Source organism: Tachyglossus aculeatus, chromosome X4, assembly GCF_015852505.1.
Source record: "Tachyglossus aculeatus isolate mTacAcu1 chromosome X4, mTacAcu1.pri, whole genome shotgun sequence".
Classification (NCBI taxonomy): Eukaryota; Metazoa; Chordata; class Mammalia; order Monotremata; family Tachyglossidae; genus Tachyglossus; species Tachyglossus aculeatus.
In genome coordinates this window covers 18,114,226-18,140,401 of record NC_052098.1, presented here as the reverse complement: position 1 = coordinate 18,140,401, position 26,176 = coordinate 18,114,226, and the positions used below count along the sequence as shown (strand labels likewise).

At 44.9% G+C, this 26,176-nt stretch overlaps 2 protein-coding genes across 3 annotated transcripts; one reads left to right on the top strand and one right to left on the bottom strand.

Moving 5' to 3' along the window:
• The first annotated feature begins 500 nt into the window (after positions 1-500).
• Positions 501-25,100, top strand: SPATA6L (spermatogenesis associated 6 like). Of its 2 annotated transcripts, XM_038770029.1 has the most exons (7): positions 501-680; positions 6,918-7,052; positions 8,338-8,386; positions 11,987-12,028; positions 16,200-16,324; positions 22,311-22,388; positions 24,716-25,100. In XM_038770029.1, exons 1-7 carry the CDS (start codon positions 642-644, stop codon positions 24,785-24,787), a joined length of 540 nt encoding a protein of 179 aa, XP_038625957.1. In that variant the 5' UTR covers positions 501-641; the 3' UTR covers positions 24,788-25,100. The 2 variants fall into 2 exon arrangements, with proteins under 2 accessions (XP_038625957.1, XP_038625958.1); XM_038770030.1 differs by lacking the exon at positions 22,311-22,388.
• Positions 2,373-4,481, bottom strand: PLPP6 (phospholipid phosphatase 6). Its single transcript, XM_038770027.1, has one exon. It carries the CDS (start codon positions 4,476-4,478, stop codon positions 3,696-3,698), a length of 783 nt encoding a protein of 260 aa, XP_038625955.1. The 5' UTR covers positions 4,479-4,481; the 3' UTR covers positions 2,373-3,695.
• Positions 25,101-26,176: the final 1,076 nt, after the last annotated feature.

Here is a 26,176-nt window from a genome sequence, read left to right as displayed (position 1 = left end):
CAGTTACCTCTTCTGTAAAATGGGGATGAAGACTATGAGCCCCCTGTGGGACAACCTGATGGCCTTGTAACCTCCCCAGCGCTTAGAACAGGGCTTTGCACAAAGTGAGCGCTTAATAAATGCCATTATTATTATTATTGTTATCGCGCACGCGCGCGCCTCCCCCTGGCCCCCCCCCCTCGCCCCGCGCGCGCGCCTCCCCCTCGCCCCCCCCCGCCCCGCGCGCGCGCGCTTCCCCCTCGCCTCGCGCCCCCCCCCCCCCCACATACGGGCACGCGCTGGTTACCCGCCCGTTAACCAGAGTTCTGCGCATGACGTCGGCACGCGCCCTCAACTTCTCGGCCGTTGGGGAAAGCTTTCTATGACGAACGGTTCATCGGCCAACGGACCGAATTGTGCGCCTGCTGCAGGCACGCGCACACCAGCCGGCTCGTGCGTTAACGGTTTCCATAGCAATCTAACGCTTCCCCCTCGGGCGTTGGAAATCTGGGAGGGGGAGGGGGAGGGGGGGCCCAGTCGCGTAAGAGATCAGTCCGTCGGAGAGGGAGGAGCTGAGGAGTCATCCCAGGTTGAGCTGAGGGCAAACCCCCCCGCTCCCTACTTTTCGTTAAACTTCACCCCAACTCTTGCCTGAAGGAACGATGCCGCTGAAATTATCGGTGGAGTTAGAGATTAAGGCGGTAAGGACAACCAATTTATCGCTTTCTTCCACAGGCGATGCCCCTGCCCTACCACTTCTTTCACTTCCCTCACCAACTAAATTTGGTTTTTTTCTTAAATGGTACTTGTTAAGCACTTACTACGTGTCAGGACCTGTACTAAGCGCTAGGCTGTACAAGCTAATCACGTCCCAGTTAGGGCACATATTCCAAGTACGAGGGAGAGCAGGTATTGAATCCCCATTTTACTGATGAGGAAACTGAGGCCCAGAAAAGTGAAGTGACTTGCCTAAGGTCACCCAGCAGGCAAGGGACAGAGTCAGGATTGGAACCCAGAACTTCTGACTCCAGGCCTGGACCCTTTCCGTTGGACCACATGATGTCTCTCAGGTTTTGGTTCTGGTCATCATTTAACAGTGCTTTCCACGTAGTAAGCGCTTAATAAATTCCATTATTATTATTAACTTCTCTCTCCCTGTCTGAAACCTTTTCTCCAACCTCTGCCCCATTATCCCACATCCTGGCCTCCTCCCCTTCTCAGTTGTTTCATTCCCTGCTCTTAAACTACTCCACTTAAGGTAACCTTGGCTAGAGTCCATATAAAGTGTGATCTCTTTTCATTAAATACAAGTTTTCTTTCAAATATTAGTAGCTAGCTTAGGTGTTTACTGAACAAGCCTGCCCCCACCCCCTTTAAAAAAAAAATCACCTCAGCTTAAGTTGTCTGGTTTTTCCATTACGGCTCTTGGCCTCCTGATATTAAGGAATAGGTACATCTTCCCCATTGCTTGGCTGTAGTCACTCTTTGCTGCTTTAGTTTTCAATTCTCTTCCCTTTTTTGTCTGAGTGCATTTTTAAATAATAATGTGCTAGCATGTATTAACCCTATGTATCAACCCTATGGTCTGACAATACTAAAAAAATACACTTATTAGGTGAAAGATACTGTACATCGATCCTCTTCCCCATCAAATGTGACTAACCTCTCCTAGGTTCAATGCCAGATTATATTCTTTCATTTTTAAAAGTCATTCCTTACTGGGTTCATACCTTATAGGCATGTACGAAGAGAAGAGAAGCAGCGTGGCTCAGTGGAAAGAGCCTGGGCTTGGGAGTCAGAGGTCATGAGTTCTAAATCCGGCTCCACCACATAATAATAATAATAATAATGACATTTAAGCGCTAAGTGCCAAGCACTGTTCTAAACACTGGGAGGGGTACAAGGTCATCAGGTTGCTCCACATGGGGCTCACAGTCTTAATCCTCATTTTACAGATGAGCTGAGGCCCAGAGAAGTTAAGTGACTTGCCCAAAATCACACAGCAGACAAGTGACGGAGTTGGGATTAGAACCCATGACCTCTGACTCCCAAGCCTGTGCTCTTTCCACTGAGCCACGCTGCTTCTCTGACCTGTCTGTCTGACCACCCATTCTCTAGTGTTGTCTATCCATTTGTGAAAGCTCAAAATCAGCCAGAAATTTGTATATCTAAGAAGTTGGACTCTGTCAAACTTGGTATGTGAATGCAAAGCTATAAGCACTCTGCCTTTAAACCTCTAGAATTCAAACTTGGGGGGCTGTCAGCAGGAGGTCTTACTGTTTAACCATCATCATGGAAAGAAATGAGACCTCCGAAGGAACCAAACCATTTACAACTTCATGGACTGAGAACTGTTCATTGCGATGACTGTGAAACTGCAGAGGTAGTCAATGTGAGGAGTGGAAATGGAAATTTTATTGTATTTTACTTCATTCCCCCATTACACATACTCCCCACCCTCAGGAAATTCACTTTCCATCGAGCTAAAAATGACAGTAGCCTACCTCAGAGCAAATTCTATTTCCACATAGATAGAGAATTTGTAGAGTGTGGTACTCTCCCAAGTACTTAGCACAGTGCTTTGCACACAGTAAGTGCTCAATAAATACTACTGATTATCTAGAACATTACAGAGTCCTGGTTTACCTGAGGATTCCCCTTTAGCGCTGATGGAGCATTTTAAAGCACCTTTTTTGGTGTTTCCTGGCTTCAAGGGACCCGGTCATCTACCTAGAAATATGTAATCTTTAATAATGTCGTTTCAGGAGGCACACTGAATGAACAGCTTTAAATCGCAATTAATGCATAGAAATGTAGGAGTTATTCCTAGCATTTTCTACTCCAACACCAGTTGCGTATGGGCACCTAGGCAAAACAGTTTGAATTTAACTCCTACAATCACCAAACGTGTTATAGGAATATTTTTTAATTAGAGCATTTGAGAACTTCCTGCATTCAAGAAAGAACACAGTAGTTAGCCGTGATTCCACGAAAGGTTCCCTTCTCCCCTTCTCCACAAACATTTTATTTTCCCAGTAGAAACAATAGACACAGTGGAACTCTCCTGTGGTGGTATTTCCATGGAATACATGATCGATCTTCTAAAGTTCTCATTCCCCTTTTAGAGGGGACCAAGGGGCCTTGGGTGGCCGCCTAATTTACTTTTCTTTCCCCCAAATGAGCTTCGCCGATGTACTTATTAACGGAAAGGATTGAAGAGGAATGAAAGAGCAATTTATATTTCTATCTAGAGGTCTTCTGGGGGTGGTAATGGGCCATTTCTCCCTCAGAGCGGCAGGAAATGGCAAGGGTTCGAAGAAAACCAGAGAAACCCAATACATTACACTGGCACCCTAATTTTGGAAAACAACCCAGGTGACCACCTAGGATTCTTAGTGCTCAAAAATCGGTCCCCGGAGCTAGCGTGTGGCTCGTTACAGGAAGGCGATGACATTTCCAGGTAGGATTTTTTTTTTTTTTAAATACCATCTGCATCAGATAGGTTGATCTGCAGAACCGGTGCAAATGGGAAGCAATCAAAGGGAGAAATATCTGATTTCTCTGCCGTCCCTCGGCAGACGGGGCCTATCCAAAACAACGAACCTGTCCCTTCCGACCCCCTGCGGTACCGTTCGGTTCGTGTTGGAACCTCGCCGGTTGAGAGCGAGCCCTAGATACCCGTTCCCCTCGACCTCCCATCTGCTCGACACATGCCACTAGTGACTCCACAGGGCAAACAGGAGCGGGGCGTTGAGGGGAGACAGCCAGCAGTAGTCCACTATACTGTACTGGACGTAGCCGAAGAAGAAGCCGAAGGCCACGTCGGTGACATTGTGCCTGCCCAGCATGACTCTGGAGAGGCCCAGGCCGAAGGCCCACAGCACCACCAACACCCGCAGCGGGATGGCCAGCACCAGGTGGTGCAGGGTGAACCGACAGATGAGGACCGCCCGGGTGGCGTGGCCCGAAGGGAAGGAGTACTTGTCGACCGACAGGGTGACGAACATGTCCATGCGATTGTGGGCCGGCCGCCGCCTCCGGACCAGGGCCTTGAGGAGCGCCACCAGGAGAAGGTCCAACAGCAGGGCGAAGAGCAAGTTGAGCAGCACCTCCCGGCCGGCCCAGCTGTCGCTCCGGGCGAGGCAGTAGACGGTGCCCGCCAACCAGGGGATGCCGTGGCCCGAGATCTCCAGCAGCTTCATCAGAGGCCTGGCGCTGCCCCAGGCCGAGTGCTCGCCGGCGCACACCCCCAGCCGCTTGCTCAGCCACAGGTCGATGGCCAGCAGGGACCGGAGGGCGATGGCCAGGAAGGAAGGGTTGAGCTTCAGGCGCTGCTCCTCCTCCTCCTCCTCGGGCGGGGGCGGGGGGGCCCGCCGGTGCACGGGGCTGCCCTCCGCAGGCCCGGGGCCCCGGCCGCCAAGCGGGCTGGGCACGTGCGCGGGGCTCCCCGACCCCGCCGCCCCCGCGCCACTGTCGCGGGCCCTCCCGGGGCTCGGCATGGCCGCCCCCGGCTGCGGAAAGTGGGGCTGGGAGCGGGGCCCGGATCGCTTCCGCTTCCGCCGGCCGGCCTTCGGGGCGGACCGAGCCGCGTGACTCCGCGGGGGCGAGGGAGGCGGGGATTCTTCCCCCCCACCCCCCCCCCCCATCGTATTTGTTAAGCGCTCACTAGGTGGCAACCACCGCCCTGACCGCGCTGGGGGGCACGCAAGATCAGCGGGGTCTCTGTCCCACGTCGGGGGGCCCATCATCGATCGTATTTATTGAGCGCTTACTATGTGCAGAGCACTGTACTAAGCGCTTGGGAAGTACAAATTGGCAACATATAGAGACAGTCCCTACCCTACAGTGGGCTCACAGTCTAAAAGGGGGAGACAGAGAACAAAACCAAACATACTAACAAAATAAAATAAATAGAATAAATATGTACAAATAAAATAAATAGAGTAATAAATATGTACAAACATATATACAGGTGTTTGGGCACTTGGAAAAAGGTACAGACTCATGCTGGGAAACTCTTTAGAAGTACAGCTAGCACTATGCATGATAATTTTTAAAATTACTTACTGGCCCAGATGAGGGAACTGAGGCCCAGACCCCAGACTTGGCCACGGTCACGCAGCAGACGAGTGGCCGGAGGCGCCATTAGAACCCAGGTCCCCGGGCTCTAGCCATCAGGCCACAGTGCTTCCCTTAATTCTCCGTATTATTCGGCGGTGATCGGGATAATAATAATAATAATAATGATGGCATTTGTTAAGCACTTACTATGTGCAAAGCACTGTTCTAAGCGCGGGGGGGGAATACAAGATGATCAGGTTGTCCCACGTGGGGCTCACAGTTTTAATCCTCATTTTACAGATGAGGGAACTGAGGCCCAGACCCTTGACTTGCCCAAGGTCACGCAGCAGACGAGTGGCCGGAGGCGCCATTAGAACCCAGGTCCCCGGGCTCTAGCCATCAGGCCACAGTGCTTCCCTTAATTCTCCGTATTATTCGGCGGTGATCGGGATGGTTGGGATCTGTTAGGCGTTTATTATTATTATTATTATTATTATTATTGTTGAGAAACAGCGTGGCTCAGTGGAAAGAGCCCCGGCTTTGGAGTCAGAGGTCATGGGTTCTAATCCCAGCTCTGCCAATTGTCAGCTGTGTGACTTTGGGCAAGTCACTTCACTTCTCTGGGCCTCAGTTCCCTCATCTGTAAAATGGGGATGAAGACTGTGAGCCCCCCCCGTGGGACAACCTGATCACCTTGCAACCTCCCCAGCGCTTAAAACAGTGCTTTGCACATAGTAAGCGCTTAATAAATGCCATTATTCTTAGGAGGCCTTCCCAGACTGAGCCCCTTCCTTCCTCTCCCCCTCGTCCTCCTCTCCATCCCCCCATCTTGCCTCCTTCCCTTCTCCACAGCACCTGTATATATGCGTATATGTTTGTACATATTTATTACTCTATTTATTTTACTTGTACATATCTATTTTATTTTGTTAGTATGTTTGGTCTTGTTCTCTGTCTCCCCCTTTTAGACTGTGAGCCCACTGTTGGGTAGGGACTGTCTCTATATGTTGCCAACTTGTACTTCCCAAGCACTTAATACAGTGCTCTGCACACAGTAAGCACTCAATAAATATGATTGATTGATTATTAGGTGCCAAGCACCGTTCTAAGCGCTGGGGTAGAATCACGTCGTCCCACATGGGGCTCACAGTCCTCACCCTCGTTTTCCAGATGTGTCATTCATTTTGAGGGTAGCTTCCTCTCACTCAATAATAATAATACTAATAATGGCATTTGGTAAGCGCTTACTATGTGCCAAGCACTGTTCTAAGCGCTGGGGTAGATACGAGATGATCAGGCTGTCCCATGTGGGACTCACAGTCTTAATCCCCGTTTTACAGACAAGGGAACTGAGGCCCAGAGAAGTGAAGTGACTTTCCCAAGGTCACACAGCAGACGTGTGGCGGAGTTGGGATTAGAACCCATGACCTCTGACTCCCAAGCCCGGGCTTTTCCCACCGGGCCACGCTGCTTAGACAATCTTTAGGATCTTTAGGTGTTGGGGCCAGGGGCGGCTGAATTGAGGACTAGGGGAGGGCAAAGCAAGTAGGGGAACTTGTGTGTGGCAGGGAGGGAAGCTTGCGTGGTTGTCTTTGCCAGCACACCCTACTCGAGTGTGGTGTCTTGGCCTCCCTCTGTCTCCTTTACTCTCCTCATTCCCTCCCTTTCCCACTCTGTGCCACTCCCTCTCTCCTCCTCTGTCTTCCTCCACCTCTCCCCCCCCACCCACCCCACTCCTCTTCCCCCAACACTGTTCCTGTCTCAGGGTTGCTTCTCAGAAAATTTGATAGCCCTTCTCAGTGAGATGTGGAAAAAAATCCTTAGCGTTTTAGGCTAGTAACAGTTTCAGTTTCCCCAATGATTTCTTTCTGTTTTAGATCACTTGCCAGGGAGAATTCTTGCCGGAGAAGAATGTTTACCTTAGCGTTTGCAACCTGAACCAATACAGGGCAACTGAGTGCTTTCCGCCTATCCTGCCCATCGAGGTTAAGCACACCATGCATTTTGAAAAGGTAAACTTCATTTTTCCCTTAAATTGTAGTTTTGAATATTGGAATAGGTTACAGTTGCCTTAAATTTGTTCTTTAGTAGATTTATTTCTATTACTGAAATACCTGTTAGAGAAACCCTACACCCTTCAAATAACCAGGTAGAATAATAATAATAATAATTAGGATAGTAATTATAATAATGGTATTTATTAAGTGCTTATTTGCTATGTACTGTTCTAAACACCGGGTTAGATTCAAGATAATCCGAGCTGGCATAATTCCGGTCTACATGGGGCTCGTGGTCTAAGAGGGAGGGAGAACACATATTTTGTCCGTACTTTACAGGAAAGGGAGGCAGAGCTGGGATTAGAACCCAGGTCGTCAAACGCCCAGGCCCACACTCTTTCCACCAGACCAGTACTGCGTCTCATTATCTTGTATCTATTGATCAGTGACATTTATCGAGTGCTTACTGAATGCAGAGCACTAGTCTAAGATCTTGGGAGAGTACAGTGCAATAGAATTGGTAGACACAATCTCTGCCCATAAGGAACTTATAGTCCAGAGGGGGAGACGGACATTAAAATGAATTACAAATAAGGGAAATGGCAGAGTATAAGGATAGGCACATACGTCCTGGGGATGGGGTGAATGTCAAAGTACGTAAGTACAAAGAACTATGCACTTATTCTAGTGCATAGACAGTACAGAAGAGAGGGCGAATAGGGGAAATGATGTGCATCTAGCTTTAATTCTATTTGTTCTGTTGACTTGACACCTGTCCACATGTTTTGTCTTGTCTGTCTCCCCCTTCTAGACTGTGAGCCCGTTGGTTGGGTAGGGACCGTCTCTATATGTTGCCATCTTGTACTTCCCAAGCGCTTAGTACAGTGCTCTGCACACAGTAAGCGCTCAATAAATATGATTGAATGAGTGAATACTTGGTGCCATAGCTAAGGAGTGATGTAAGAGAGTCAGGAGAAGTTTCAGAGTAGGGCTACAAAATGAAGCACCACCCATGAGGTAAAGGCCGAAGGATCAGGTTTCAGTTTGGAAGAGAAATAGCAGTAATGGTATTTATTAAATGCTTACTGTGTGCAGAGCACTGTACTTAGCCCTGGTAGAGAATGCACAGTTATCCACCACAGTCTATAACAGTGTACTTTTTTGAACATTTATAAGATTAAATCGGCCCTCTATTGTCAATTCAGTATGGTACAATCCACTGTCCACAAAATGCAGTCCACTATTTCAGTGGGTATTATTATTAAAGTGTTCTTTGTGTCATTTCTTTTGCTTTCCATAGGTGTTTAGAAATGCCTCCGACCCTGCTGCTATTTTGGAGCTCCTCCAATGTAGGTACTTAAAAAAAGCGACTGTAAATTCAGTGCTGTAAAATTGTGCCACGGTTCATTCATTTCAGTGAATTTTTTTGCTGAGCACCTATTTTATAAACTCTGCAATTCAAATCTAATTGGGGTGACAGGCAGACTTAAACTGTATCTATCCAGTGGAAGCAGGAGGAAAAATGTGGATACAATAGGTAACACCAAGAGTGTGGAAAAATGAATAGAGTTTATGCATACACGCATAACTGCTTTCTAAATAATGATACTTCATTGTCCTCCACTTATCTCCAAAGAAGTGGGCATAAAATCTGACTTCCATCTTTAAAACCCTTTCCTGAATAAAACTTTAAAATACAGGAATAAAGATGTTTCTTAAAGTTATTATTTTCCATTCTCCAAGTTCAGAGTAGGCCTCATACAAATATATATTTTGAAAGTGATTTTTGAAGAGCCTGGCTGACAGAACCCTTACCAGCATCTTAAAAAGGGTGAGAGACAAATGGAAACAAATAAAAAAGAAGTCGACTTTAGCCAGAAAGCCTCATTTGTCCCAAGAAACCATTCCAAGGGGATTGACTCTTCCACGGAAAGTGTACTGCTTTGCCGATTAGGTCCAAACTGGGTGGGCCTGGGAGGACTGATCAATTCCAGGAGATTTAATTTAGGGTCACAAGGTTTTCATCCTGTCTTCCATGTCAGCAATGAAAAATCCTGGGTGATGGCCAGAAACCTCAAGAAACACACTGTCTGCACCTTTCAGTGATTTTTCCTAATGCTTTTCTCTCTTACCATCTGTAAAATTACAAGTGTGGAATAATGTGCACTAGCCTAGCTGTCTCTCCAGACTCATATTTTCCTTTGCATTATTTCAAATGAAAACATGGAATTTATTCACAGTTCCTAATGGTAGTTCAAAAGGTAGGTCCCGCTTTTCCCAATGAAATCTGATGCAATGGCCAAGTGTTATTGATCTGTTTACATGTTGGAAGTCTAGTCGAGCAACTTAAGTATCATCAATACATTCTCCTGTCATTGCTTAGCATTTACAGAGCTGCACCAAAGTGCTCGTGTAAAATGGCTTTTAATAAGCCTTTAATGGGAGAGTTTCTTCTCTTGTATATTAAGAAATAGTAGTCTGTTCCCTTCTCACCTGAGAGATGCAAACTTTGCTTTCTGGAGGGGAAACAGCTTCCCTCCACCCCCTCTTGCATTCTCCCTGATAGTCAGTGTCAGTATTAAAAAAAAAAAAGAAAAAAGAAAAAAAAAAGCTTGTGGGTAAGAAATATGTCCCTTTTTGTGGTGTTCTTTCCCAAGCGTTTGGACAGTGCATTGCATCAAATGGAAACGTAGCGAGTAGAACGTGGTCCTTGGAGTTGGAAGGTTGTGGGTTCTACTCCCCGCTCCGCCATTTGTCTGCTGTGTGACCTTGGGCAAGTCACTTTACTTCTCTGGGCCTCAGTTACCTCATCTGTAAAATGAGGGCCAGGGACTGTGTCCAACCCGATTTGCTTGAATCCACCACAGCGCTTAGTACAGTGCCTGGCACGTAGTAAGTGTTTAACAAATACCACAATTATTATTATTGTTATTACTACTACTACTACTAGTAGTATGCTCATCAACACTGGGATGTGAGGCTGCTCTTCTTCACGGGGGCCGTGGTCAGGATGGCATCGGGCCCAGCCCCATTGAGGACAACAGGAATCCCCAGGGCCGGGATTACGAACGCCCGATTGGCGGCAAGAGGTGGGACTGCCATCCTGGCTCCACCTCCAGCCTTTTTCTTTTTTTTAAATGGTATTTGTTAAGCACTTACTGAGTGCCAGGCACTGTACTAAGCTCTGGGGTAGTTATAAGCTAATCAGGTTGAAACAGCCCATGCCCCACATGGAGCTCGCAGTCTTAATCCCCATCTTACAGATGAGGTAGCTGAGGCCCAGAGAAGTGAAGTGACTTGCCCGAGATCACCCAGCAGACAAGTGGCAGAGCTGGGATTAGAACCCAGGTCCTTCTGACTCCCGGGCTTCCAGTAGGCCACACTGCTTCTCCAAGATGGCAAGGGATGGATTGTATGGCTGCCTGCCCTATCCAAAATGCTATGGGGGTGAAGCAATTGGCTTTGTGTCTACGGTGTCAAGCTTCTCGGGATATGCTCTCCTTTGTCCCCCTGGAGTTGGTGCTTATGAGTACTGGTATTTATTTAGGGAGCTCCTACTGTGGGCAGAGCACTGTACTAAGTCTTGGTAAAAAAACAGGAAGGGTAAAAGGCACGGTCCCTGCCCTCAAGGAGTTTCATTCTAATATAGATTTCAGGATACATATTTCAAATGCTAAATCGTGTATCCATTTTATGTAATTAAGTAACAGAGCATGCATCCCATCCTTTAACTTGTTTGCCCACGGTGTGACAGGCAAGAGTGTTACAATATTTGTGGTATGTGTTAAAGGTTTATTATATGCCAAGCGTGGGGGAGATATGAGATAATGCAGGTACTATCCCACAGTCTCTGTTCCACATGGGGTTCACAGTCTAAGGATGAAAGAATGGGTATTTAAACCCCATTTTACAGGTGAGGAAACTGAAGCGCAGAGAAGTTAAGTGACGTGTCCAGGGTCACACAGCAGGCAAATGACAGTACTGGGATTAGATCACAGGTCACCTGACCCCCAAGCCCATGCACTTTCCACTAGGCCAGTCTAGAACTGGAAGATCCCATCTTGGATGTCACCATAGACGTCATCAAGTTCTTTAGCACGCAAGGGTCTCTGGATGTGCATAATTAAATCCAACCTAGTGTATCCTTGAAAATTTCAGGGCACACTTAAGAGCTCTTGTAGTCATCTTGAAATGCAGTGCACATTAAGTGGAATTCACCTATATGTAATGCTCACTGTGGGTTAAAGAACAACATGTGAACCTTGAGATTTTAGGAGGAAAAGTAGTCTGTCATAAAACAGAATAAAACCCCGTTCATTTAGGCCTCACTGACTTGCCATTCACAAAGGCGTATGGAAACAAAAGGAGACATTCCCAAGGTACTGTAGTATAACTGCCCCTAAACAAAAATACTTTATTGATTCAGACTGGACCCTCTCCACAGTATATTGAATTAATCAATCGTATTTATTGAGCACTTACTGTGTGTAGAGCACTGTAGTAATTGCTTGGGAGAGTACAATATGACAAGAAGGTTACAGCCTGAAGGAGGAGCTTACAGTTTGAAGGAAGAGCTTACAGTCTAAAGGAGACTTAATGTACCGTATCATTATTATTGCTATTGAAATTCCAGTGGGTCAAAAATCCAGGTACATTATCATGCCACGTCTGAATTTAACTGTTACAGTTTACTTCTAATGCAGTATTTTAGCTGTGGCCTTTTCAGTCACCTACACACAAGTGATGTCGTCTTCAAATACGAAGGACAGCTGTATATATCAGTCAGTCAATCAGTAGTATTTATTGAGCGCTTCCTGTGTGCAAAGCACCCTACTAAGCACTTGGGAAAATCAAATGAAATAGAGTTGGTAGACACGATTCCTGCCCTACAGTCTAGAGGGAAGAGCGTACAATATTTACAATACTGGTTTTTTTTTCCCGTTTTTCAGGCTACACCACCAGGTTTGAGTTAATTCAACTCATGCATCCAGGTAAATGTTAAATACTTTTATAAAAGGAATTAATTTAGGATTTAAAGGGATGTAAATTTGAATAGGTATTTTAAAACATAGGTAATTTCCCTGTCAGTCTCTGTCTCCTCCTCCTCCTCTCTCTCTCTCTCTCTCTCTCTCTCTCTCTCTCTCTCTCCCTCCCTCCCTCCCCCTATTTCCCCCTCCTCCTCCCCACCGTCAAATTTGCACTAATACTTACCATAGTTAGGTTTTTGTAGTAGTGAATGGTGATAACTTGAAGAAGTAATATACTTGTCTTAAAGATATTATTTCCAACTGATTGATTTGTTTTTGTTTGATATTTTTAGTGTTTGCTTTTGTTGACTTGTTCTGCTGCCAGATTCAGTGATTAAAATCTCATTTGAGATTGGCCCAGGGGCCGATTTATCTATGGGCCCTAGAGGCCTGGCCTAAAGTGGCAACTTTTGAAGGTGGCATTTCTGTGAACAGTTCTCCCTGAAAGATAAGATGGCTGCGCTTGGTTTGCGCAAATGGATGCATAAGAATATGCCCAGCTTTCTGTACCTGAATGTTGAGATTGCACTGAAAATAAGCAGCACCCAGCTACCAATTATAATGCAGATTTTTTTTACACCTTTAATTAATTAAAAAATATTTACAATCAAAGCAGAAGATAGATGAAAATCCTTGGCAATTCTTTCAGTTGACCCACAAACCCCCTGCCCCGGATCACCTCCACAGTCCGCTTCCTCTGCTCTTGTGCTTGAGCTGCAGACCATTGCTGGCGTAAATCCAGACACCAGGCTGACCTTGTCCACTTCAAGTTCATAATAATAATAATAATGATGGCATTTATTAAGCGCTTACTATATGCAATGCACTGTTCTCTCCTCCACCGGGTAATGGTACATCACTATCCTTATTGACTCCCATGCCCACTGCCCTCTCCAATTGCTTCAGACTTTTAAGTCCCCACTCATACCCATTGTCCCCTCTGCCCCTCCCATCTCCTGGCCCTAATGACTTTGCCAACTACTTCATTAATAAAATTGAAGTCATTAGGTGTGATCTCTCTAAAATCTGCCCTGCACCTCAGCAATCCTTCCCTCCTGACCGCTCCTCGACTTTCCCATCCTTCTCAGCAGTATCTCAAGAGGAGGTCTCCCGCTTCCTCTCAAAATCAACCCCATTTCTCGCACCATATTAAAACACTTGCCCCCTCTCTTCTTCTCTCCCTGCTTGCCATCTCAAGCCCTCACTCTCCAGCAGCTCCTTCCCCATTGCTTTCAAACATGTCAGTGTCTCCCTATCGTAAAAAAACCCCTCCCTTGACTCACGGCTCCCTCATTTATCGCCCCATTTCCCTCCAACCGTTCGTCTCCAAACTCCTTGAGTGAGTTGTTTACACCCCCTGACTCTACTTGCTTTCCTCCAATTTTCTCCTCAACCCCATTGCGTTTGGATTTCCTCTCCCTTTATGCCCCAGAAGCTGCCTTCTTTATCTCAGGTGACCAATCACCTCCTTCTTGCCAAATGCAATGGCTTTTACTCCATCCTACTCACTCCTCTCTCATATTTGGAAGATCACCATTTTCCTTCAAGAGTCCTTCCTTCCCTAGGCCCTGATTTCTCCTATTCGCCATCCCTTCTATAGTGCTTGTCTGCACACTTGGATCTGTACCCCTTAAGATCTTGATAATCACCCCTTTCCCAGCCCCACGGCAATTAAGGACATATCTCTATACTCTCCCGTTCCCCATCAGTAATTTATTTTAATGTTTGTCTTCCCCCTCAAGACTGAGGGCAGGGAACATGTCTACCGATGTTATTACATTGTTCTCTGTATTGTCCCTCTAGACTGTAAGCTCCTGCTGGGCAGGGCACATATCTCCTAATTCTTTTGTATTGTACTCTCCCGAGTGTTTAGTATAGTGCTCTGCACCCAGTAAGTGCTCAATAAATGCCATCAATTGATTGAGTCTCTCCCAAGCATCTAGTGTAGCGCTTGGCACAGAATAAGCACTCAGTAAGTACTATCAATCAACTGATCGAGTCGGAATTGGAATTATTGTCATAAATCTCCATGACAATATCCGAGATTATTCAAAGTAAGTTCATAACGTAAAAATAATTTAATCTAACTACTTAAATGTTTATTTTCATAATGTATTACAACTTTATAATTACCAAGCATTCTATCATTAAGAAACCAAGCGGAGACAATCAATTTAGAGCCTTTGGGGTGGCAAAAATGATAACCCCATCTGTGAATCGGCCGGCTGGAGTGTTTGGTCAAACTCTTCATTAATTCAAATGATAGCAATGCTTGGCTGAAGGGTAGAATTTTGGATTCCCTTCTGTTTTTACGTATTTGTTTGCTCCATTGCTGGTTGTAACCAGTTGCCACTTAACACCCTTAGATTACTGATATAGGGTTGTGTTCAGCAGAGATTTAAGCAGGATGGCTGCATTCAGCTTTTCTTTCCAAGTTAGCAAAGGTAGAAAAACGCAAGTGGGCACATGGTGGCAGAGTAATCCCACTCTTGAGGTCAGTGAAATGGCTTATGATATTAACCCATGGGCAGTTTTAAGCTTACTTGGTTAGGGAAAATGATTAAAGAATCATTGCCACATTCTGACTGAGTTTAAAACACCCCCATCAAATTCTCATGCACTTGGTCTGCATTGATATTGTATAAAATTTCCTCTTCTGCAGTCTCTTTTTTTAATTTTTTCTGGACTCGGTATGATTTTTATGGGTATATAATATAAATGCTGGTGGGGGGTGAATATCAAAGTGCTTGAGGGGTACACATCCAAGTTCATAGTCCACACTGAAGGGAGGGCCAATAGGGGAAATAAAGGGCTTAGTCAGGGAAGGCCTCTTGGAGGAGATGGGATTTTAGGAGAGTTTTGAAGGTGGGGAAAGTGGTGGTCTGTCAAATATGAAGGGGGAAAAAGTTTCAGACTGTGACTTCTGGGCCTGTGCTCTATTCATTAGGCCATGCTGCCTCTCATTTTTGATCCATCCCATCCTCTCCTGCCGTAGGTAGTTCCTGGTCAGTCACATTCTCTCTTCAGTGCTGGGCAGGGAGATGCTCATTCCTCAAGTGTGGAGGAGAGAAAAGTTTCCTCTACCTCCTTCCTGCATTGTCCTTTTTGCATGGGCTAATTTCTGTGCAAAGGGGAGAACGAGCTAGAAGTACTCAGCAACTGGATTGATATTTGGCTTTCCTGTGCAGGGTAGAGAGTGAAGGGAACAGATGAAGATGTAAAGAGAGGGAAGCAGAGGAAAACAGGGTTGGGGGGGAGGAGAACAGAAAGGGAAAAGAGAAGGAAGAGTGGAAAAGGGGAAGGATACCCCAGTTTTTTTTCTCTTGCTGCTTCTTCCTACGTCTTCCACCACAGCCCCCACCGACTGCTCTGAAAACTGGCTCGGCAGGGTTTGCAGAACTTCTGCAGCCATTTCTGAGGTTGGACATCCACCCTTCGGGCGTTTATCCCGTGATCTGATGCTGGAGCCAACCCCACTGAGTTCTGGGGACAGAGGCTACTGCCAAGGAGCAAAAAGTGAATCATTCACCTTCTGGTTCCCAACTGGTTCAAAAGGCAGGACATCTCAGCTATAGCTGCCTTCCTTGCCATCAAAGCTGTGGGAGTGAGGCTAATTAATTCATTCATTCGGTTGTATTTATTGAGTGCTTACTGTGTGCAGGACACTGTACTAAGCGCTTGGAAAGTACAATTCAGCAATAATGGTTTCTCTCCACAGTGCCAATCCCATAGGAGTACTGCCTTCCCCGACATTGGAGGTGTATGGAGGTAGCGCCCCTGCAAACAGCCTTCTTAGATTTTTTTTCTTTTTCTCTTCTCTAACTGGAAGGATTTCTTTTACTGGTTGCTAAATGCACACTGCAGATCCTTGTTATGATGAATTTGGTGGGAAGACTTAGACCCAGAGAAGCTAAGGCGGGACCTGTAAAACAGGTTGAAGGTCTTGGAAAATGGGGATGATTCCTTCCGATCCTTAGACCACTTGTACCCTGAAGAATATTACTCAGTAGGAGGTCTGTTTTTGAACTCTACTTTGAATGCCAGATGTTAAAGAGCTTCTCTTCAGGTACTAAAATGTCTGTGACATTTTCAAGACTCCTTCAGGACGTCCAGTTTTTTCCTCATTTCTTTCTAGAAGGAGAAATTTTGGCCTACTATGAAGAAAATACGAGAGAATTTCTCTTTCCTGAGTCCAGACTGCCATCTAGCAATGACAAGGTTGAACGAGAGGTGGTCATGAGGAAACTTCATGGGTTCCAGGTGAGTGATCTGTGCTACGTTATGTTTCCTCCCATGAAAGTAAAACTCAGAACCCCATCGTTTGAACCTCTCCTTAACTACTGTCTCGCTGCTGGATCCAGGACAGATCACAAGATCTCAATTAATGCCCTCACTTTCTCTTTAAGGAAGAGAGCAAAGGAAACCTGATTAAGTCACCTGGTGCCTTCACACATGTCATTACCTTGCCTGGGGAATGCTCTTTCCACTCTTCTTTGCCAAGCCAAATTCCTCCTTTCCTTTTAAGTTCTACCTATAACCCACCTCCTCCCTGAACCCTTCTCAGTGTAATCCAACCTGATGGGTATTTCCAATCACTTTTTAGCACTTGTGTTAGTCTCAGTAACTTATATTTATTGTTAATGATGATAATAACAATAATAATAAGTGTGGTACTTGTTAAGTGCTTGCTATGTGCCAAGTACCGTATGAAGCGCTGGGGTAGATACAAAGATAATCACGTCCCACATGAGGCTCACAGTCTGAGACAGGTATTGCGTCCCCATTTCACAGATGAAGGAACTGAGGCACAGAGAAGGTAAGTGATTTGCCCAAGGTCACACAGCAGGTAAGTGGGGCAGAGCTGGGATCAGAACCCAAGTCCTCTGACTTTCAGGCCTGCACTCTTTCAACTAGGCCACACTGCTTCTCATATATGTTTATATATTTCCATTGTTCATATTCTTATATTTTCTTTGTACATCTTTATCCTTCTATCCCTTTTGATATATGTTTGTTTACTTGTTTTGAAATCTGTCTTGACTTCCATCTCTCTCATTAGACTGTAAGGTTCACTAAGGCAGGGATTATTTCTTTTTATTCAGGAATCATGTTGTTATTCTTCTGTAGTAATTTTTCTCAGTGAAGCTCAATGAATACAGTTGACTGAATGAGTATTAGCTATTTCAGGTGCTAAACCGTGAATTCAATTGTTTGAGTTTGTAGAGGAGAACCACGAATCAACCTGGGTCATTTTCCAAATCCCAGTTTTTTACTGAAGGGTAGTCAAAGGATATTTGAATATGGGTAGGGGTTGCACCTACCAACTCTATTATATTGTACTTTTTTCTTCACACAGTAAGCCCTCAATAAATACCATTGATTGATTGATCTTTGCCCTTGAGCTTGAGCAATCCTAAAATGTATAAGAAAGAAAGCATGGAAAGAATTAAGCATCACAGTGACAGACAGGTGCCTTGAAAAGAGAAAGCCTCAAGGCTATGCTGATTGGAGAGTTTCAAGACTGTGCCTCGGTTTTTCAGATCAGTGCCTGTTTGGCTATTATCTGGACCAAACCCAGAATCAAGACTCATTGAGGTTTTCTTATCTGTATTTACTTCCTTTATACTTCTGATCATTATTTTGAGAGGCAGTATCTTTCCTAATCATGATAACTAAACCAGTTTTCAGTCAGGGTCTGCTTTGGTGTTAGAGGGTGCTTCATTAGTTGTGCTAAACTTGAACCCAACTTTCCCTTCTGGGCTGTAAGGCTCAGGAAAGTCTTTTGGAAGCCAGGCAGGAGAGAGCAAGCTTTGTTCACGCCATCCTATATATTACTCTCCCAAGCGCTTAGTACAGTATTCAGCACTAAGTGCTCAATAAATACCATTGATTGATTAATTAATTGAACACCTATTGTGTCTGCTTAAAACGGGGAACAGATGGCAAGGGTGGCCAGCACTGTATGCCCAGCAGGGCCTACTGAGCTCCTTGGCCACATGATGTTTAGCTGCAGTGACAGATAGTGAAGGGGAATTGAAACCACCCTTCGAGTGGCAAGATATCGGTGCCTCTGGACACCAGATACTTGCTCTTGGATGTGTTCTGCACAAAAGCACCACGTAATATCTGCACAGAGCAAAGCTGGGGTCTGGGAAGGAGAGAAAGAAAACATGTACGTTTTTCTAGGTAGTTGTATGATGGCCCCTCTGTTGCCTCTTTGCATGTATTTACTTGTAATTTCTGTTGATGGAACTAATGCCTGCTCTTGTGATGCCATATAGTGTTTTGAACACAGATCACTGTGATTCCCTTCAGCCTGCCAGAAAGAAAAAAGATCTTGGGGATCGAGACTACATGTGAGAAACTTTAGGCAAAAGAACTTTGTTTACAAGAGAGTAGGAAGGGTAACAAATTAGGCTAAATTGGAACTGTCTGAACAGGCAATTTGGTTCATATAGGCAAGGCCCCTCTTCCCTTCCCTCCCACATCACCTGGGTCTGAGTCATCTACATCGGTTGTTAGAACAGCCTTAAACTGGGAAACAGTCTCTCTCACTTTGGTTTTTACCCCATCCCAGTCATAAATTGAATCCAGCTAGCTACTCTGGCATTTGTTACACACTGGACAGAAGAATTCCAATATATTGGGATTTTGCTTTAGACTGTAAGCACATTATGGGCAGTGACCATGTCTACTAACTCTGTTATATTGTACTCTCCCAAAGGCTTACTTCAGTACACTGCCCACGACAAGTGAGTGTTCAGTAAAATGCCATTGATGATTATGATATTTCCATTTTTAGTGCCAGCATCCACGCTGTCATGTCACTTGGCTGCTTGAAAAGATTTAGATCTGGATTTATATTGGTCTTTGCAAGGTGTACATTTTCTGGAGTGTGGTTGTAGATTTGGATGCGGATCCATATGACAACCTACACTATCCAAAACTTCTGAATTTTTTTTTGATGTAAATCCTTGGAAATAGCTTAATTTTTTTCCAGCACAGAGACTCCAAGTAGGTAATCTCCGTAGTTGAATAGCTAATGAAGATAAATTCAGCATCCGTATTGATGGTATCAAGCTATGTAAAGTAAAACAGATAAACTAGGTAGTTGACAAAAATTTGAAAGTATTTTAGGCGGTAGTAGTCATGATGAACATTTTTTTAGTCTGAATTATGGAACCCAGACCATGATTCCAGTTTCTAAGAACAGCTTGCACTCACATCAGCCCAGATTCTCTTGGCTCATTTAATGTCACATTATTAGAATGAATTCTGCTAACGTTTCTCATTACATGACCCCCTATTTGCTATTTTTTACTGTTTCCTTAGTTTTTTTATCTTTCCATTGAATATTAAAATGAAGTCCAAATATTGTGAACCCATCTGATTGTTTGAGCTAATTCACTCTAACAATTGTTTAATTTTCCACGTGGAAATTGTTTTCCATGTATTTACCTTGGCAGAGTTTAGTCTTTTTTTTTTTTCTTCTTAATTCACCAGGCAGTGTATCACATGGTGACATTCACCCAAGGACGTACTTGTGTGGTTGAAGAGGTCAGTGGGAGACTGACAGCACTGTGTGAAAAAGTTAAAGGTGGTCATTCGTGTTTTGAGTTCTGCCTGCAGAACCCGGTGGTGTTTTCATTTGGGGTCTGCCACCTTCGGTAGGACGTGAGCTTGAGTTATTCCCATAATGTTGATCGGTTCTGTTGGGTCATGATCCACATTTTCTTGTCAGTCCCCCGATGACCAACAACATGCATCATGAGATGGTTGGGTGAGGTTGCAGTCTGTGGCCGTGGAATAGAATGTGTCTGTGTGTCCTCTTCAACAGCACAGTTAACTGCTGTGCCCTCATCTGGTTTACACACTATTGTTGAGTGGGACACTCACATCTAATCTTATTGTGTGCTCCCAATCATTCAGTGGAATTTATTAAGCGTGTACTGGGTACAGAGCACCATACTTAGTGCTTGGGAGGGCACAACAGCGTAAGTAGACACAATCCCTGCCCTCAAGGAGCTGACAATCTCGTGGGGGAGACAGACATTAAAAGAAATTACAGGTTGGGGGAGCAACAGAGTATAAAGGGTACGTGCATAAGTGCGGTGGGGTGAGCATCAAAGTATTTTGAGGGTATGGACTTAAATGTGTAGGTGATGCAGAAAGGGGGGAGAATAGGATGGAGACATGGGAGAGGTTAGTCAGGGAAGGCTTCCTGGAGGAGGTGGCCGAAGATGGTGGGTAGGGAGGGAAGAAGAGTTGGAGTGTTCCTAGAAGGTGATTGGGGATGGAATCAGAGGCACAGGTAGATGCGCTAGATTTTAAGCACAGGCAGGAGACTGTTTCCAAAGCAACAGCTGGGAAGGATGAGAGAGTAGATGATAGGGTAGGAGGGAGTTGAAGGGGGTGAGGAGGGTACTTTGGGGAGCTCACATCTGATGGTTCCAGTTTTATCAATAAAGTATAGTTGTTAGGCAGCCACGGAATTTGGGTTTTGACCCAGTTAATGAAAGAGTTGTTTATTTTTTAAAGGGTCCTGGTTTAAAGTAGAGCTACAGTTGCGATTTGAAAATTCTATCAGTTTGCTCGTCAAACGGCAAAGGATTCTGATCATTGAACTCACAATTCAGTTTTCCTTAATCAAATTCAAGTCTTAAAGCCATCTGTTGATTGGGTTTAATGATTTGCCTATTTTGGGTGCTCTCTTGCTGGCCTACTTTATAAAATATCAATTGAGATTTTTCTCTGAACATTGGATTCATCAGTCCATTTATTGACTGAATTAGCCACTTGCTAAAACTATAATTGTATGCGTATTTGTCACTATCTTCTCTTGCATCTTTCATGCCAATGTTTGAACATCTTTAATAGGACATCTGTTCAACTCTGTCTTAGAGATTCTTAATCGGCTGCATGGTTCCGTACCTTAGAATCCATTCTGCAAACCATTGCAGAAGTCAGAAAATCAAAAGTCCGGGTCAAGTTAATTTTTATTAGATTATTGGTTTGGCAAATACCCTTTGCACTCAGCCCAGCCAATATTGCTCTCATCCTTGAAACAACATCTGTGTTAAAAAAAAAAATCTGTTCGCCAAAATCAAAAACTACCTCATTGAGAGGAAGTCCCCAGTAGCTGGAGAGTGCCTGCTTTATCTCATCTTCCTATCATGAAGCTGACTTGGCAGGGCAAGGATAAGAATTAAAATTTGCCTGCGGCTCTGCTTCACTTTGAAACTTGAAGGCCAGGAGCGGAATTTCCACAGTCGTTCGCGGCCGCCCCCCCCCCCCCCCACCAACTCCTCAGGATGGTTTGACTGTCCCTATGGATGAAGTGATCATGTATCCCTCAGGTGAGACAGTTATGAATTTTGGGACCCATTTTAGCACCCAAGGTGACTCTAAGGTTCTGCTTTCGGCCATAGGTAGCTCATCCTGCTTCTTGTAGTCAGATGGGGGCTGACTGGAAGTGGAGCTGCCAAGAAGGTGGTTCCATGTTTCTAGTCATCGTGCTTTGGTTTGGCCACAGCTGGGCTCTGTTCCACTCACTTCTCTGGCTAGACGTTCTCCAGACACTGGCTATGGCAAAGGAAAAGCTCTCAGCTGGAGCTGGGGGTGGGTTCTCCCTGCTACCCATGGGGCTGAACCGGTTTCTTTCTAGGCCTTTGGGGTTTTTGGGGTTTCCCTTGGATCCACTGGGCTTCAGGTCCAGACCAGGGCTTCTTTGACCCGGACTGGCAGGGGCCCCATAAGCTCCCCCCCAACTCCCATCCTGACTCCAGGGCAGCCCAGCTGAAGAGCCCATGCAGAGGCAGAAAAACTCCCAGTGAACAGGGGGAGCCTGCCCTGTAACAGTTGCCAGAGCTGTTCTGGATGATTGCTGGCTGGTTCTGAGGTTGGACTGGATGGTTTGTACCCACTCGAGTCACCTGAGCTGCTCAGCAGCTCCCCATATTCTTCTCTCTGGGGCTCTTCTTTTCTTAAGAATCTTTGGGGAAGGAGATGCCACATCCCCGGTCTTCATTTCTTGTTACTATAAATGTAAAACATTTATCGGATATGTAGATGACGATATACAGGGCACGTTCTGAGAACGTATTTTTTTATTTTAGTGGAAAATAGATGGTAAAGAACCATCTTATTCCCAAGGATTTTTAGTGGTTTTAGTGCTTCAGCATGAGATGCAGGGGGTAGAGAAGAAAGTTTCTCAGCCTATTCACTTACTTCTTTTATTTCTTTTAAGGACCTCGCACCCAAAATTGAGTTTTCCACCCAGACAAGTATTAAGGATATTCCTTCTTCATTGAGAATGCGATTTGTTGTAAGTATATTAAGGAAGTAAACATTGATAGAAATTGATAGAAACTTTTTGCCACTAATATTAGTGAGGTTCAAGACAAAATCTGAAGTGTGTTTTTCGAAGTCTGATTCAGCTTGACAAAGAAAATACCCAGCACATTTACCAGGGATGGATTTTCACAAGAACTGTTTCTCCAAATCCGGTACCAAAACAGCAGTCATCCGTCACGAACATGCATGTGTTCAACTTCTGTTGATTTTAAGGGGAGCCTCGGGCAACTGACCTGAGAATGAAATCCTCTCTGTATCGAAAGGGATATGTAGTTGTCCTTAGGGTGCAAGGATGATGCTATCGATACTGAGATTTTTATCCATGTGTGGAGATGTCTGCTCTATAGGAGATAGTCCCTTCCATAACTGCACACATGAAAATTGTTCTTGGCTGTGCAGGTGAGTTTGCTATTTTCAGTGCCGGTGTTTTTGTTGATTCTGTCTCCTGCTATCTTGAGCTTTCTGATGGTTTTGATGTAAAAGAGCCATCCTATTCCAGGTTGCCACAGTTTCCCAGCAGTCCACAGCCATGCCACACTATTTGAGGTTGTGATTTACTCTATCTTTTTAAACTTGCTTCCGTTCTCATTACCTGCAGCCTCCGTGGCCCTCTGCTCCCTATTGCAGCTCACCCTTCATCAGCTGCGTGGTTAGCTTGTTATTTATGTTCCTTATTTAGCCCATTCAGCAAAGCTAACTTGGGACAAGCATTGCTTCACTGATGGCAAACTGACTTATACCAGGACCTCATTATTCTTCATCCCCCCACTAGTCTCTAAGCTCCTTGGGGGCTGGGATCTTGTCAGTCAAATCTATTGTACTGTACTCTCCCAAGCACTTCACAGAGTGCTCTGCACATAGTAAGTGCTCAGTGAATACCACTGGTTGATTAATTGATCCCATCTTGCAGTTCAATGTGAAAATCCGATTAACTGATAAAGGATGCTGACATGAAATATATCTTTGTGTTGAAGCCATTCTGCTTGGACATTTTAGTAGACTAGGGGGTGGCTTTTACAAGTTGATGGCTTTTATAATTTTGACATTGTAATAAGTTACCATTTAACAATATAGTGAGCATGGAAATGTTAGTCATTAAGTTCTTTTTTTCTGGTATTTTGGGCCTTGGAGTAGAAGCGTCCAATTCCCCACTCTATATGGGAGTCCCTTAGATACAAATGGATGAGTTCAGGATTGGCTCGAGGAGAGAAAAAGAGATCCTGGTACAAGGATCCTAGCTCCAAACAAGTTGGGGTGAAAGCAGGAGCAAAGGACTCCCTGAAGCCCTGGTTCTTTGTTCCCCTTCAGAGTCAAGCCAGAAAACCTCCAGCAGTGGGAAGAGCAGGAAGCCTACCTATCCCTTGACCCTCGCTGTCTTACCTTAAGCCGGTTTGGCTTAGAGTTACTTGCACATAGCCAATAACATACTTAAAGGCAAGAAGAAAATAATACAGATTTACTTTACAGTAGGGCAGTCAAACAGAAAAAATGTATTTATTTGCAAGTCTGGCACAGTTCCACTCTCTACTGGGGAAAAAAATGAGTGTTTTGCTCCTCCCACTTGGCTGGCAGGACCCAGCAACCACTCAATTCCAACCAGGTGTTGCTGTGCTCTGGTGAGGCCAAGGAAATAATGGCCTGTGAGAGTAGCCATAGGGAGCAGGTTTGTAAAATGTTCCCAGTGATTGTAGCTGGATAAAGTTATGGGGCTCTGTCCAACCTGACTTTTGTCCTTTTTGATAAAGAGGACACTTTTAGGTGATGGTGAAATACAAGAATTTTGGTCTAAATTTTCAAGAATTTGAAATTGAAGACCCAGCCACCCAGAGAAAGATGTAGGCCAGAAGTGGCCTGCAGAGGAAGACGGTACCCTGAAGGTCATAAGGCCTATGGGGCTCCCTCAGAAAAAGCTCACAAACAAGTCGGTGGGGGCGGGGGGGTAGAGGAGGGGTCATCCACGGTTGTGTCCTAGGGGGCCCATTTGCCTTCCTTTTTCTCTTCCTCTTCACTGACAGGCACAAAGAGATATCTGTATTAAATTCTACCATATCGATCGTTGGTAATTCCTTGTCCAGTACAGTAGGCTGTAAGTACTGGTGGTACAAGGATTTTGTGCAAGTTGGCCTAAAATTCAAGGATTAAGGATGGGGAATAGACAGAATCTTAAAACTAAAAATGTGTCATTTGCTCATCCACCTCCCACTCTAAACAAAAATAGTTGCAAGTGGATTAAGCATCCCAATATTCAGACATTATTAAGGGCATACGCTATTACATAAGTGTCCCTTTTTGTTGCAGGAGGAAAATTTGAGGGTTTTGAGGTCTGCCTTACCTAGCGAAGAGGAAGGTAACGAGGAAAAGAAAGAATAAGAACCTGCTCGCCATCTCCATATTCCGTCATGTGCCATAATCAAGAAGCTCAACAACGATTGGCTCAAATGAACCTTGAGCCAGATGATTTCCAATAGTTTAAGAAAGGCAGACCTGCAGTTGCAGTTGGTTATATAGGGGGTTATATAATTAGATAATTTGGAGGAGATGGCTTAAAGTAGAAGGGATAGTGTGTTAAACAGTAACATTTTGAAACTACTAAATCATTAGCTCGGTGTCTTCATCATTTGTCACCCGTGGAGTTCTGTGGAAAAAGTGTCATTTTCATTTAATAAAGTGGTTTAGACGAGTGCATGCTGTTGAGCCCTATTCCTTGTATGAGTGTTTCCAAACTGTCCGCGCAGAAATTTGAGATCCAGCTCCCCGGTAAGCAAATGGCTTAGATGTGACATATTATTTCCTCACCGTAGACTCCTAAGAGCCAAAAAACCCTGAAATGATCTCAGGTTTGGGTCCCCTCCTTGGGGTTTTCTGGAGCAAACTGTCCACTAAAGCAGGGCCTCTAAGATTTTTCCAGGCATAAACCATTTCAATCAATCAGTCAATCAATCAATCGTATTTATTGAGTGCTTACTGTGTGCAGAGCACTGTACTAAGCGCTTGGGAAGTACAAGTTGGCAACATATAGAGACGGTCCCTACCCAACAGTGGGCTCACAGTCTAGAAGAGTGGGATCACAATAGTTCAAACTATGTCGTGAGTCATGAAAGGGTATACAGAGATGTAGAATGTAGTGAAATCACTTTCTGACTCAATGCAGAATGCTCTATTAGTACTGTGGGGAGTACCACGAGTAAGAAAAGTCAGCATCCCTGTCCTTGATATAATTGTTACTGTGGTATTTGTCAAGTACTTATCAAGTGCCAAGCACGGTGCTGAGCACTGGTGTCGATAGAATGTAATTAAATTACACAGAGTTCCTACCCCAAATGGGATTCACAGTCAAAGGGTTTGGGAGAACAGTTATTCTAATCGTGACATTTGTCTAGTGTTTACTATGTGCTAAGCGCTGGGGTGGCTAGAAGCCGATCGGGCCAGACACAGGGAATCCCCATTTGACAGATGAGGGAACTGAGGCACAGAAAAGTGAAGTGACTTGCCCAAGGTCGCACAGTAGGCAAGTGGCAGAGCTGGGATTCAAGCCCAGGTCCTCTGACTCCCATGCCCACACTCTTTCCACCAGGCCACACTGCTTCTTGTCCAATTCCCATTTTACAGATGAGGAAACCTGAGGCACAGGGAAGTTAAGTAACTTCCTCAAGTTCATGCAGCAGCCCTATGGTGGAGCAGGGATTAGGATCACGTCTCTTGGCTCTCAGTCCGGTGCTCTTTCCACACCGCTTCTCCCTGTGGAGTTGAAGGCAGGAC